General features: G+C 46.5%; 1 protein-coding gene across 1 annotated transcript; it reads left to right on the top strand.

The window, feature by feature from the left end:
* Nucleotides 1–1749: 1749 nt before the first annotated feature.
* On the top strand, nucleotides 1750–12691 carry GPR37L1 (G protein-coupled receptor 37 like 1). The gene is made up of 2 exons (XM_053393702.1): nucleotides 1750–2919; nucleotides 11411–12691. Exons 1-2 carry the CDS (start codon nucleotides 2140–2142, stop codon nucleotides 12218–12220), a joined length of 1590 nt encoding a protein of 529 aa, XP_053249677.1. The 5' UTR covers nucleotides 1750–2139; the 3' UTR covers nucleotides 12221–12691.
* The last annotated feature ends 1003 nt before the right edge of the window (nucleotides 12692–13694 follow it).

Raw genomic sequence — 13694 nt, forward strand, 5'->3', positions numbered from 1 at the left:
GAACTTAATCTGATGGCCCACTTTTTTGCTAGGAAGCAAAAGTTGCTGAGCTTTTCTAGGAAACCAAAGTTGTTCAACTTTTCTTAGGAAGCCAGAGTGGTTGAGCTTTTTTTTAAGGATGCAGTAGTTGTTGAGCTTTTTTTATTCTATTTTTTATTTTTTTATTTTGGGGGGAAGGAGATCCCTGAGGGACCAGAGATCGACCAGGATCTACCAGGAACATCCCCGCGATCTACCAGTAGATTGTGATCTACCTGTTGGACATGCCTGGCATACATTTAAAGTGTGTTCAATGGGCATTTGAAGGAAATGACTTCACCCAAAGAATCCCGAGAACTGTATTTTTCTCCCACAGACCTACAATTCCCCGTACCCTTAACAAACTATAGCTCCAAGAATTCTTTTGGGGGAAGTCAGTGCTGGTCAGAGATCCAACCAGAGGGGAGTCAACCCAGAACGTAACCTTGAATGGTGCTCTGTACCTGGTGTGAGATGTAAGTGTTGAGTCAATTGGGGGCACCACTCAAGTTCCGAGTTGACTCCCCTCTGGTTGGGTCTATGACCAGGCATTTACAGTACTGTACTGAGGAATTTTACCTCTTTGCCATGACTGGAACTCGTAGGTATCCAGTCTACACCAATGTAGTTAAAGTCACCCATTACCAATACATTTTCTCTTTGGGGTGCTTGCTTGATTTCATTCCTCATCTCAAGATCTCCCTGGGCATTATGATCAGGAGGACAACAGTGCATCCCCAGCTCTAAATTACTCTAAGGGTACTCTAAGGGTGAAGGAATCTTCCCCCTTGAAGTTTTCTGGTTTGCTGGACTGAATGCCCTCTTTGACATACAGACAACGCCATCTACAGTACATCCTTCCTGTATAAAGGTAAAGGGACCCCTGACCATTAGGTCCAGTCGTGACCAACTCTGGGGTTGCGGCGCTCATCTCGCTTTATTGGCCGAGGGAGCCGGCATACAGCTTCCAGGTCATGTGGCCAGCATGGAGTTCGAATCCCCGTGACGGGGTGAGCTCCCGTTGTTCGGTCCCAGCTCCTGCCAACCTAGGGGATTCGAACCGCTGACCTTCTGATCGGCAAGTCCTAAGCTTTGTGGTTTAACCCACAGCGCCACCCGCGTCCCTGTGTAATTTATATCTAAAGAAAGCCATGTCTTACTGGTTCTCTGCATTCCTCCAGGTTTCCATTATGCCCACTGTATATCAGTGCCATCCTCTAAGACCAAGCAGTCTAGTTCACCCATCTTGGCTCAGAGGCTTCTAGCATTAGCTTATAAACACTTGTATGCTGTCTCTCTCTTCAAGTGTCTTGCTCTTGCCTTTTGACTTGTGTTGCTTTGGCCTTTCTGAATTGCTTTCCTGTGCCCTGTACTCACAATGCCTAGTTCTATGCTTTCCCCATTTAATTTTTCACCAGTTTTTTCATCTTCAACGCAGAGGATTCATTCTGAATTGGACCCTCCCCAGCTCTTGTCGGCTTCCCTCCCTCCCCACAATCAGCTTAAAAGCTGCTCTGCCACCTTTTTCAAGTGCCAACAGAATCCTCTTTTAACATATACTAATGAATACATAGCCCTCTGAATTGTACTGTGACCTTTCTAGTTTGGCTCAAGGGGATTCACTCAGCAAGAGGTTTCTTATTTCTGATGTAAATCACCCTTGCTTCCCACAAGGCTCTACCACACAAACCCTCCAAGGTCTCTTACTGAGGCAGGTGGTTTCTTTCTGCTATTCTCCTCTCGCCGCCTCAAGCAATGCTGGGCTCTTTTCACAGCAGCCTTTAGCCATTGTGGTTTGGCCACCAGGGGGCCTACGGTTCAATAAAGGATGATTGGAGCGAATTACTGGGAGAAACGGTTTTTATTCTGGCCCAAGATCTGAGGGAATGCAGAACGGCAGTGAGGCTGGTCGAGGCAGACTGAAGAGTTTCTCCGTCTTGGCTCAATCCGGGCTGAAGCATCAGGGTCGCCTCCCCCTGCTCCCTGCCCTCTTAATACCCCGAGTCAAAGCGTGGGAATTTTCTCCCTCATTTCCTCCTAGTTTGCTGTGCCATCTCTGCTGGCTCTTTTTGTAAGTTGCCTTCTGTGTGCATCGTCCTCCCCATCTGTGCAGAAGGAAGGATGCCTTTGCCTTGGACAATGATGCTTTTGCTTCCTTTCCTGCAGCCTCTGGAGACCAGGGTGAAGGAAGGTGCTGCCCCGCTTCTTCAAGAGCCTTCGATATCCTCCAGGAGGGAGCAGAGGGCTGGAGAGGGTCATTTAACAAGGCACTTTGTCTCCCCAGAGGCGCTGCTGGAGATGCCTGGAAGACCGGGCAGGCTGAGATGGCCAGGATCCCTTGGCAATCAGAGGGGGTGGCAGCTGTCGGAAGAGCAACTGAGGTGGAGAAGGACTCGCCGGGGAACTGAGGATGAAGAGCCCAAGCCAGTTCAGCAGTACGTTCCGGGAGTAAAAGTGGAGTTTCCTCGGCCCGTGCTCCCTGGCAGCTTACGGCCCACCAAGGCCCTGGTGCCGTCCAGCACATATCCCTCTGAGCAGCGCCAGCGGAGTCCAGCGGTCCACGGGGCCACAGAACCCCAGGACAATATGACTGTGGCATCAGGGAAGCGCCCTCAGATCCAAAACCCTCTGTACCCAGTGACCGAGAGCTCTTACAGCGCCTACGCTGTCATGTTCCTGTCCCTCATTGTCTTTGCCGTGGGCATCATTGGGAACCTCTCCGTGATGTGCATCGTCTGGCACAACTACTACATGAAAAGTGCCTGGAACTCCATCTTGGCCAGCCTTGCCTTCTGGGACTTCCTCATCCTCTTCTTCTGCCTGCCAGTGGTTATCTTCAATGAGATCACCAAGAAGAGGCTGCTGGGGAGCATCTCCTGCCGCGTGGTGCCTTTCATGGAGGTAAGAGATTCCACTGCGGTCCTCCCTCGTTTCTCATCAGCAATTTTGTGCGTCCTCTTTGTGGGGTAATGTTGGAGCGTGTGCCCAGCTATATATTGCGAGCTTGGACTTACACCCTCTACAGTGTAACTCAGTGCCTCCTATGCTATATATTCTAACCTCATATGAAAGGCTGGAGCAGGCATAGGCAACCTCGGCCCTCCAGATGTTTTGGGACTACAATTCCCGTCATTCCTGACCACTGGTCCTGCTAGCTAGGGATCATGGGAGTTGTAGTCACAAAACATCTGGAGGGCTGAGGTTGCCCATGCCTTGGCTGGACGCTACACCAGCCTTCTTCCCAACCAGGCAACAGGTGTGTCCCAGATCACTGAGATGCCTTTCAGAAAATGGAGATAAGTATGCTTGTTGGATGAGGAAAGTATTGCCACCGATGGTATTTTTAAAGCCTGATTACCATGGGCATTCATCTGAACTGTGCTTAGGCCATTTGAAAACTGCTGAGGGTCTTGGTGGACCACTTCATGGTTTTTCTGCCTCTTGTAGCAATTGCCACTGTGCTAGATGCTCTCTGGTTTCTATTTGTATTTTATTGCTTCTTTTATTTCTTATAGTTATTTCATTGTATTACAATTTGAATTTCACAGAAGCAATAACAATGCAATTAAAAATCAGTATGGCTATTTAATATGGACATGCCATGGACCACCTGAGTGAAGCTAGCTGACCACAGGTGGTCCCTGGAGCACAGTTTGAGAACTCCTTGCATAGTGATTTGTTGCTGCATTGACTCCAGAAACTCGGAGCTACAGAACAAACATGGGGAAGTTGTGCATTATTTGTCTAGAAGAAAACATAGCATATGATGGAAATACAGCTAATTTACGGAGCAAGGTTATAAATGCGAATACTTTTAAGTCCCCTCAGGAAGATAATGCCCCAATTAAAAATAATAAACATATCAAACAGTTGCACTGAACCCATTAACCAGCAGGGTTTCAGGCTGCTATAACAATCTAAGACAATTCAAAGAGCTGTATTCATACCATTGCAAAGTTTTATTCACAACTTTTAAAGGTTCGGAGCAAGGACAGAGAAGGCAGCCATTCTTGGAAAAATTCTCTCCCATTGGGGACAATGCAGTCCTTTTAGGGTACCACTGCCTTTAACAGTCATGTGACAGGGATACTACATCATGCTGCGAAAGGCTCTACTTGTTGAATTTCTACCTGTTGTGCCTGCTTTGAAAAGAACAGAGACAGTCGCAGCCCTAACTTTAAGACTTCATCCAGGTACTTATCACTGAGAGATATATGCAGCAGTGTCGTGAGAACGTAAGAATAACCTCCTGGATCAGGCCAAAGGCCCATCTAGTTCAACATCCTATTCTTACAGTGGCAGGAAACCCATTAGAAGTGTGCCACATTTCTAAATTGCATAGAAGTTCCCCTCTACTTGGGTTGTGAGGTGTATGCTTGTGCGTGTGATGGCGCATGTTGATAATACTTCTGGTGTGTCTTAAGCTTTCACACCTGGGGATAACCTTATCTTTTTTTATAGACTGGACAGTAAGTCTGAGGTACACAAAGGCTATGTACCTCACTTCAGGTCCCAGGGGAAATCTGTGGCAAAGGAAGGAACTGAACCAGGGATTCAGCTGGTATTTGAGGAGAGCCCATACTTACCCTTATGGGCATGTGGATCTTCTTTTGACATAACCAGCAGAGGAAGGAAGAGCAACCAAGTGATAAATCCCTCTTCTACACAACCGTTAATGGCACAATAATTCTGCCCTCTTTTTCATCTGCTCATGCTATCAATATATTTGCTTTTGCACATGAACCTCAAGCATCCGTGTGTGCAGGCAACTGCATCAGCCATGATAATGTATTTGTTTAGTGTTTCGGCATATCCAAGATACATTTTATTTTCAGCTGCATTGGTTTCTAAGGCAGTGGGGTGAGGGCAGATCCTGCACTCCTGTGAGCGCTCAAAACGTTGCACCTTTGAAAACAGGGAGGCTTACTTTTGAGTAAACATGGATAAGATTGCACTGCACATGCAACATTTGTGTGGAGTACCCTGCCCCCTTCCATGCCTTGCCAGAGTGTGCCTAAAAGACAAGTCTGAATAATCAACCGCTGTCAATGAAGATGGTTGACAAATGCTCAGTATGGCGGATCTCTGTGAAACTCACTCTGCACTTAAAGACATGAAAACTAGGCTGTCAGGTGGAAGGATGGCAAAGACATGGCTGGGTGGACCTGTACATTTACCATGTAATTCTACCATTAGAATATTGTTCCCTGTTCTGTCCCAAGGCACTTGGGCTTCAGAGGGTTCCCATCCCAGGAAAGCAGCCTGGTGTGAGGTCAGATTCACACAATCCTTTATCTCCAGTCAGATGTAGGAAAATAAATTAACATGGCCATGTGGTGGAGCAGTTGTCTGATTGTCCAGGATTCTTTGGGAGAAACCATTATGTTTGAACTGGCACAAAACGGATGTGAGTTAGAGCCAACCAACGATCAGGATCTAAACTACTAGCTCATGTCAACTTCATTCCGGTTTGACCATAATGGCTTCTCCCAGAGAACATTGGGGATTATGGGAACCAAACTAGACATTAATTACATGCTTGGGATTGGCTACATCTTTCTTTTTGCCCCGATTTTCAAATATTATGTAGAATTTTAAAAATCAAGGCAAATAGCAGCTGGTGTAAAACTCAATTTCCAATGGGAAGACAGTGCAAGGAAAATGATTTTTTAATTTTAAAAATCTCGCTCTCCGGATCAGGATATGGGGCTTTGAAGCTGCTTTTTGTAAATGAAGAGACATTGCTAGTCCCAAATGCAGGATGCAAAAACATGGTTAAAGTCATGCCTAGTTTGGCTGCTAAATTTGGTGAAGGTGCTAGGAATTCTGTTACTTATCCCTAGTCTCCCCATCAAATTACATTTCCCTCACCCCCAGGAAAACAGGTGATCAATGACTGCTTGCCATGATGGCTATATGCTACCTCCAAGATCAAAGGCAAAATGCCTCTGAATGCCAGTTGCTGGGGAACAACAGTGGGAAATAAGAATGCCATTGTGCTCACGACCTGCATGTCAGCTTCCCATAGGCATCTGATTGGCCCCTGTGGGAAGCAGGACATTGGATTGGATCAGCCTTTGGTCTGATCCAGCAGGGCTTTTCTTACAACAGAACCATCAAGAGCATTGTGTCAGCTCACGGCCAGGCTGCATTAGAGTTCATTCGACCCACAATTGCCCCTGTGAATTTGTGTGGCTGGTTTTGTCTCATATAGGGCAAAGCACATAGGAAAGCTCCATAGAATGTTGGCACCTTCCTTCTCAAATAGCTCCGACTGAAGTTGGAGTGTTCTCATTTGCAGTGAATTGGAACTGCCCAGGTTTATGGTAGTGCTCTTGCACACATCTCAATCATTTCAACAGGGTTTGTACCAGGGAATATCCCAGTAGCTTATACCTAGGACTGAGAAGACAGGTGATTTATTGAAAGCTAGTGTTCTGCGGACAAACGCCGGCTCCCTCGAACTATAGAGCGAGATGAGCACGCAACCCCAGAGTCATCCACGACTGGACCTAACGGTCAGGGGTATCTTTACCTTTACCTTAGTGTTATGCAATAAGCAAAGTGTTGGAAACTGGAACTGGGTGGTGCATGTTTAAATTCCAACTGGAACTGAAATGAAATTTTGTGCAGAATAAAGTCTTTGTGATTTCTTACAAGCCAATTGTTTACTTTCTGAATGATGAATGTTTACAAATGTGGGGCTAGGCTGGTAAGTGGGGGAGACCAATGGGACCATGTGTCGGTGGTCCTGAAAGTGCCGCACCATGTGCCAATGAGCTACTGGGCCAATTCAAGGGGTTAGTACTAGCATGGGACCCAAGTACCTAAAAGAGTGCCTTCCCCAATACCAGTCATCTTGGTCTTTATGATCAGCAGGTGAGGACTTGCTGGTGATGCTGCTGCTGGAGGCTGTCCAGTTTGCATTGACCCATAATGGGGTCTTTACAGTAGTGATTCCCCATTTGTGGAACCACCTTCCCTAGTGAAGTGAACCTGTCTCTTGTCCTGCATTATTGACTTTTCAGGATAAATTCAGACACATTCCTGCATTTGGTAGCTGAAAGACAATGTTTCTGGCAACCCTGAGATCACTGGTTGAGAAAATGTTTTAAAATTGCTTTTGGAATGTTTTGAACTATTTAGTCCCCCCCCCCCAAAATGTTTTAACATTGCTGTGTCTACCACCCTGGGCTCCTTCTGGAGTAAGGACAGGATATAAACCAAATGAATAAATAAAAAATGATGATGATGATGTTCAGACTTGACCATTGGCATGTAGGTTAGTTTTTATATAATATATACAAGTTCCTTCTTCTCTCCTGTCCTTCCTTGCGAGAGAACGTGCCACACAGGCTGCTTACTCTGTAGCTTCTCTGGTCGGTTTCTAACGCGAAGCAAGATGAGAGCGATGCAGGTGGTGGAACATCTGTGAATGATTCAGTGCTTCACTATGGGAACAGCTCCATGCATGGGTGAGGCAAGGAAGACAATGCAGCCTTGGTATTGTTTGGCAGGATCACAGGCAGTAAGGGCCTGCTGTAGGAAAATAGGGAAATGCAGTCACGGGTCAAGGACTTATTCATGCAGTCCACACATCCCAACACTGCCAGAGGCCACTTCTGCTTGCTCTGGAGAAATATTTGCCAACATCTGAAAGTCCAAAACAGGCTGACGGTGCTTGCAGACATTTACTACCCTCCATCCTAGAAGCTGCATACCCAGTGCCACTCTGAAAGGAAAGCAACTGAAACCAGGACAGGAATCTTAGTATCTGCAGTCATTCAGGGGAAAAAATCCTGTTAAATGCTAGAATGTTAACATGCTTGAAACTGCTGACTATGAAAGCAGCATAGTACATATTCCTTATTCCGTTCCGTTTGTCAGTCTTAAGTAGTTTGCAAATTGCCTTTTAATAAAACTTGCAGAGCAGCTGTGCTTTTGGAAGACATTCTGGTTGAACCCAGCAGTTCAGCTTTTGCAAAAGTTACCCTGTGCCTTTGAGTTTCCCTCTTAGAAAAAATGTCAAGCACACAGCAGCTAGCATTTGTTTGGCTGCCTCTTCTCTACCTCAAAGCATCTCAGAGAGCAGAAGAGTTGTGGCAGGGAAGACGATGCTGACCCCATCCTTCACCTTCCACTTTCTCCCAAAACTCCCCATGCAAGCTACTCCTCCCCTCCCAAGTTTTCTACCTTAAAAACTCTTTTAAGGCTTTGTTTATGTGCACATTTATTTGGGAATAAGAGCCTCTGTGCAAATGCAGTGGAATAACCAGATTACTGTTTTTCCTGGGACTGTAGTACCACTCCATATTGCAGATGGAGGGTGGCATGTTTGAATGATTCTTCAGGTTTTTTTAAAAAAAGCTATTTCAAGAAAAAGATTATGCACTGTGGTTTGGTGAGGTGCGGAGATCTGCGATGAGGCTTCACCTGGTGATTGTAAGGCCCAAGATGGGCCTTATTGGGGAGGCATTCTTTTAGGTACATGGGTTCCAAGCCATTTAAGGATTTGTTTTCTAGTACTAACACCATGAATTTGGCCCGGTAACTCACCAGCAGGCTATGTAGTATGTTTAGGCCCGGTGACACATGGTCCCATTGAAGGCTGAGTAGGGATGCACAGCATCACATGCATACAGAGCAATTGCTTGGAGGAGCAAAATGAAACACTTGGGCAGGGCCTACAATGTTCAAGGCAGCCCCTTGCTCCAGTCTCCCACCAGTTTCTTAGAGAGAAACAAGGGCATTGTCAGCATCATGTGGTGTGTGTGTGTGTATCTTTAGATTAAGAGGGAACCTGTGGGTACCCATTCTCATGTCTTTAAAAAGCACCGTGAGAAGCAGCCCTCAGAAGCGCAGGCTGTGGCCTGGAAGCATTCTGTTGTGTACCGGTTTGGCTGCACTTAAAAGGAGACGGAGGGTTTCTGAGGATTTCTTCCCAATTTCCGATGCTTCCTGCACTCAATGAATGTCCCTTGTTCCCCTCAGAAGTGAGCGGGTGCCTGCAATTAGGGCCCTGGAGCTCTCGCGCAGTCTATGGACAACTGTTCAAATGGGGCGTTGTGTTTCCTGAGCCCAAGGAAAGCACAGCGTTTGTAATGGAGAGGGCAATGTGAGGGGGAGGGCAGCCCCGGCTGCTATTTATTCATGCTCTTCATTGTCTTTCAAACCCACCCAGAGTTTGGCATTTTCTCCTCCACGCTTTGCCCTCTTCCCTTTTGGCAGAGGGGGATGTTTTCCTGGGCTTCTGAATGCAGCGGAAATTAGCTGGGACTGGCTGGGGACACCAACAAACTTATTTGAACTCGCTTATCCCTCTGAGAGCGGATGCGTTTAGGTAGTAAGAACCAGAAGGGGAGCAGGGTTGGGAGGGGATTTCAATGACCAGCGCTGATTTTGTCAAGGGCTTGCTAGTGGCCCAGGAAGGATTCACAAGGAGGTCTCTCCCACCCAAGCCTGCCACTCTTGCTTTTAGTTGCTAATTGCAATCTGTAAATATATGAAAAGGTGCAGCAAAATTCTGTGAAGAGTCCCAAGGAGGTAGAATGTATTGTACCACTTCTGGGTGTTCCCCAACATAATAATTTCCTTGCAATTAGAAGTGTAGTGCATCATAGAGAAAAAGTTCTGGTCCCAACCTTTTGCCTGCCATGCTGGCTTTCTGTTTGCATGAAATGATTAAGATGGGGAGCATTTGTGACTGGGATCTCTCCACCTGTAGGCTGATGTGATACATAGAATCATAGAATCATAGAGTTGGAAGAGACCACAAGGGCCATGGAGTCCAACCCCCTGCCAAGCAGGAAACACCATCAGAGCACTCCTGACATATGGTTGTCAAGCCTCTGCTTAAAGACTCCAAAGAAGGAGACTCCACCATACTCCTTGGCAGCAAATTCCACTGTCAAACAGCTCTTACTGTCAGGAAGTTCTTCCTAATGTTTAGGTGGAATCTTCTTTCCTGCAGTTTGGATCCATTGCTCTGTGTCCGCTTCTCTGGAGCAGCAGAAAACAACCTTTCTCCCTCCTGTATGTGACATCCTTTTATATATTTGAACATGGCTATCATATCACCCCTTAACCTCCTCTTCTCCAGGCTAAACATGCCCAGCTCCCTTAGCCGTTCCTCATAAGGCATTGTTTCCAGGCCTTTGACCATTTTGGTTGCCCTCCTCTGGACATGTTCCAGTTTGTCAGTGTCCTTCTTGAACTGTGGCACCCAGAACTGGACACAGTACTCCAGGTGAGGTCTGACCAGAGCAGAATACAGTGGCACTATTACTTCCCTTGATCTAGATGCTATACTCCTATTGATGCAGCCCAGATACAGTCCATTGTAGCCCCTGTCTTCTGTTGCATGAGTAGAGCCTGCCCAAGTCTGGTTTCCTGGGGAGGGATAGCTAGTAAATAAGAAGTGCAGCTATAGGAAAGTTTCTAGTCATACCACAGATGCATGTTTCGACATATATATATATATATATATATATACACACACACACATATATATATACACATATATACATACACAAACCACAATGAGGCCCCTGACTTCTGTCATCCCTATGCTGTCACCAACTGATATAAAAATATAGGCAAAAATGGTAAAGGTATAAAATACAAACACTGAGGTATAAGGAACCCAAAAAGGGTGGTAAGGGGGAACAATGGATAAGAGAATGCTGCTTAGCTGAGTCTTTGAGCATTTTTATTTCAGATACAGCTTTTGGAGAGTCCACCAGATTGCTTTACCAGGTATTGACCGTACAAATTCACACTAGTGTTAAAGCAGAATAGCAGCCAATAGCATCTTAGGCTAAAAAGGGGGTGGGTATGAGCAGGCTGTAAGCCTTTCTATCAGAGCTGATCCCCTCAGTTGCCTTGATATATCTGCCTCAAGTTTACAAAGCAAGGGGGGTCATTCTGATAATAGGGCTCATTTAGCACTCTAAATTTGCTTCTTTTCAATCCTTCAGGCTTCCAAAGGTTACTGTCTCTCTTTGCTTAGGCCTACATTGGAGCAACCTTTTCCAAAGCATCTTTCACCTATAATTCATTATGTCTTTTCACACACTTTTGGCCTTAACCAACAACAGTGCTCTTGGGAACATATAAAAAAGCTGTTGGGGATTTGGGTGACCTTACCTGGTTTTACAAAAGGCATGTATATAAAAATAGCATGGTATAAATTGGGGTCTGCATCAATCCTTATACAGTAGGCCCATTTCTTGTACTCAGAAAGAGGCTTTTTGCACTCAAAAGAAATAGAGAAACTGATTTTGCAGCTCATCCATTGATGTCAACATGCCCTTCTCTTTTTAAAGCAACCTGCCCCTTTTGGTCAGTTCACTTACCCTGAAAAACAGTCTGTCTCTGTTCTTTGTGATCCTAGGTGTCTTCATTGGGCGTAACCACCTTCAGTCTCTGCGCTCTGGGCATTGACAGATTCCATGCAGCCACCAGTCCGCAAGCCAAGCTGCGACCCATTGAGCACTGCCATTCCATCATTGCCAAGCTGGCTGTCATCTGGGTGGGTTCCATGACTCTTTCCGTCCCAGAGATCCTCCTCTGGCAGCTGGCGCAAGACACCTCACCAGTCTCTGGCATTGTGACTGACTACTGCACCATGAAGCCTTCCCAGGACCTGCCAGAATCTATTTACTCTCTGGTCCTGACTTACCAGAACGCCAGGATGTGGTGGTACTTCGGATGCTACTTCTGCCTGCCCATCCTCTTCACTGTCAGCTGCCAACTGGTCACTAGAAGAGTCAGCAGCCCAGACAAGACCGACTGCCGTGGCAGTAAGCATGGGCAGTGTGAGAGCCAACTCAACTGCACCGTGATCGGCCTGACAGTGATCTATGGTCTCTGCACAATTCCAGAGAACGTCAGCAATATCGTTGTGGCTTATCTATCTCCTGACATGGCCAAGCAGACCCTGGACCTGCTAAGTCTCGTCAACCAGTTCTTCTTGTTCTTCAAGTGCTCGGTGACTCCTGTGCTGCTGCTGTGCCTCTGCAAGCCGCTGGGCCAGGCTTTCATGGACTGCTGCTGCTGCTGCTGCGACGAGTGTGGTCAGGAAGCTGCCTCCAGCGATGGCGGCTCCGACGGCAAGCTGAAAACCGAGATGTCTTCTTCCATCTTCTTTGACAAGCCCCGGGAATCGCCTACCCCTGTGGGGGCAGTTGGCACTCCATGCTAAGCTCAATCAGCTAAGCGGGGAGCATTAGCAGTTCTTCCACCAGCTTCTTCCCAAGACCAAAAGTTGTTTTTCTCTTTAGTTATCAGCTGGCGAAGTGGCTGGACGGTGGAAATGGAGCAGGGCTTGTTCCAAGCACCAGCTCCGACCAGAGTGACTTAGTTATGAGGCCTCAACAGGCAGCTCTCTCTCCTCTGCTGAACTATTACCTAGGGTGTGAGCGCCCCCAAATCGCAGGCATGAGCAGAGAAGGCTGCTGCCATGAAGGAGGGGGGTGCTGAGGAAAGCTACGCCTGCAGCCCCTCAAGGACTGAAGAGACCCCAAGTGTCTTAGAAGGACATAGTACAAATTAACCCATCTTGCCGTCGTGCAGGATCTCACTGTCCCCTTCTCTGCTCCAGGCCCAGAGACAGCCTCCTATACAAGATAAGCACTACCCTAGCCTCAATAAACCAATACTCTAGATAGTGAAACATGTTTCCTGAGATGACATTTTTAAAAACAAAAGATGTGCTGTAGAGCTAATTGTTGTGTGTTTTCTAAAGTGAATCTACCTATTTAGTGCCTTACCAGATTTCCTCCCTGACCAAGAAAGCACATAAATTTTCTCAAGGAACAGCATAGTTTTCCAGCAAGGTATATATACTTTTTTTTAATGTGATAAGGGAAAGCACTGGAAAGGTATTCTGATTTATCACAAGTCTCCAGGTGAGTACTACTCACTGAACTTTGATGCTCCTAACTAAGCTTATATTTGCACTCATGGTGGTGCCTGCGTGGTTTTTGTCAGCACAGCCACCCAGAAAGAAAGAGTTCAACTCTTTCCCTGCACACCATGGTCCAGATCATAACCAGGATGCCAACAGCTGCTGTTAATGGTTTTATAAGTATTCACATAACTACATGTGACACATAAGGTGTGATTCACTCCGTGTATTTCCTATTTGTGAGCCAAACATCACAGGTTCGCCTCCTTCGGTGACATCAAGCAGAGAACATAAGGGCTCACCAAACCCATCCTGAAGATCAGGAATCTTGCTGCTTAATCCCCACTGAGTTTATTTAACCTGAGTTTAAGGATATTTAATGTCTCCCTTGTGGAAATATACACTGCTGTATTTAGGCATCCCTCCAGTATCTAAAGTATTTTGCTGCCATGGACTTTGCAATGCCCTCCAAAAGGAAGAAAGTCTCTCGCATTAACACACACAGACAGGCTCAGATTCCTGTGCGCATGCTGGCAACGGCCTCCCTTGGCAACAACGTTCATCGGGGCACAATGAGCTCTCTCTGCTGGGTTCAAGCAGCACCTGTGGCTGCATACTTTGAAGAGGGGGAAGCGATGGCTTGCCCACAAAGCCAGAATGCAGCGCTTCATGAAACCCGCATACAGCACAGTCACAGACGGAGAAAAGTCAAATAGGCATCTATGCAGACCTTGAGCCAGGAAAATCCATCTCTTTATCCCAGGGCTCT

The sequence above is a fragment of the Podarcis raffonei genome, chromosome 6, assembly GCF_027172205.1.
Source record: "Podarcis raffonei isolate rPodRaf1 chromosome 6, rPodRaf1.pri, whole genome shotgun sequence".
NCBI classification, from domain to species: Eukaryota; Metazoa; Chordata; class Lepidosauria; order Squamata; family Lacertidae; genus Podarcis; species Podarcis raffonei.

Bases quoted from the DNA above. Each gene is read 5' to 3' on its own strand.
- GPR37L1 (XM_053393702.1), top strand. From the start codon at position 2,140: ATGCCTTTGCCTTGGACAATGATGCTTTTGCTTCCTTTCCTGCAGCCT. The intron at 2,920-11,410 runs GTAAGAGATTCC...TTGTGATCCTAG, and splicing joins GCGTGGTGCCTTTCATGGAG to GTGTCTTCATTGGGCGTAAC.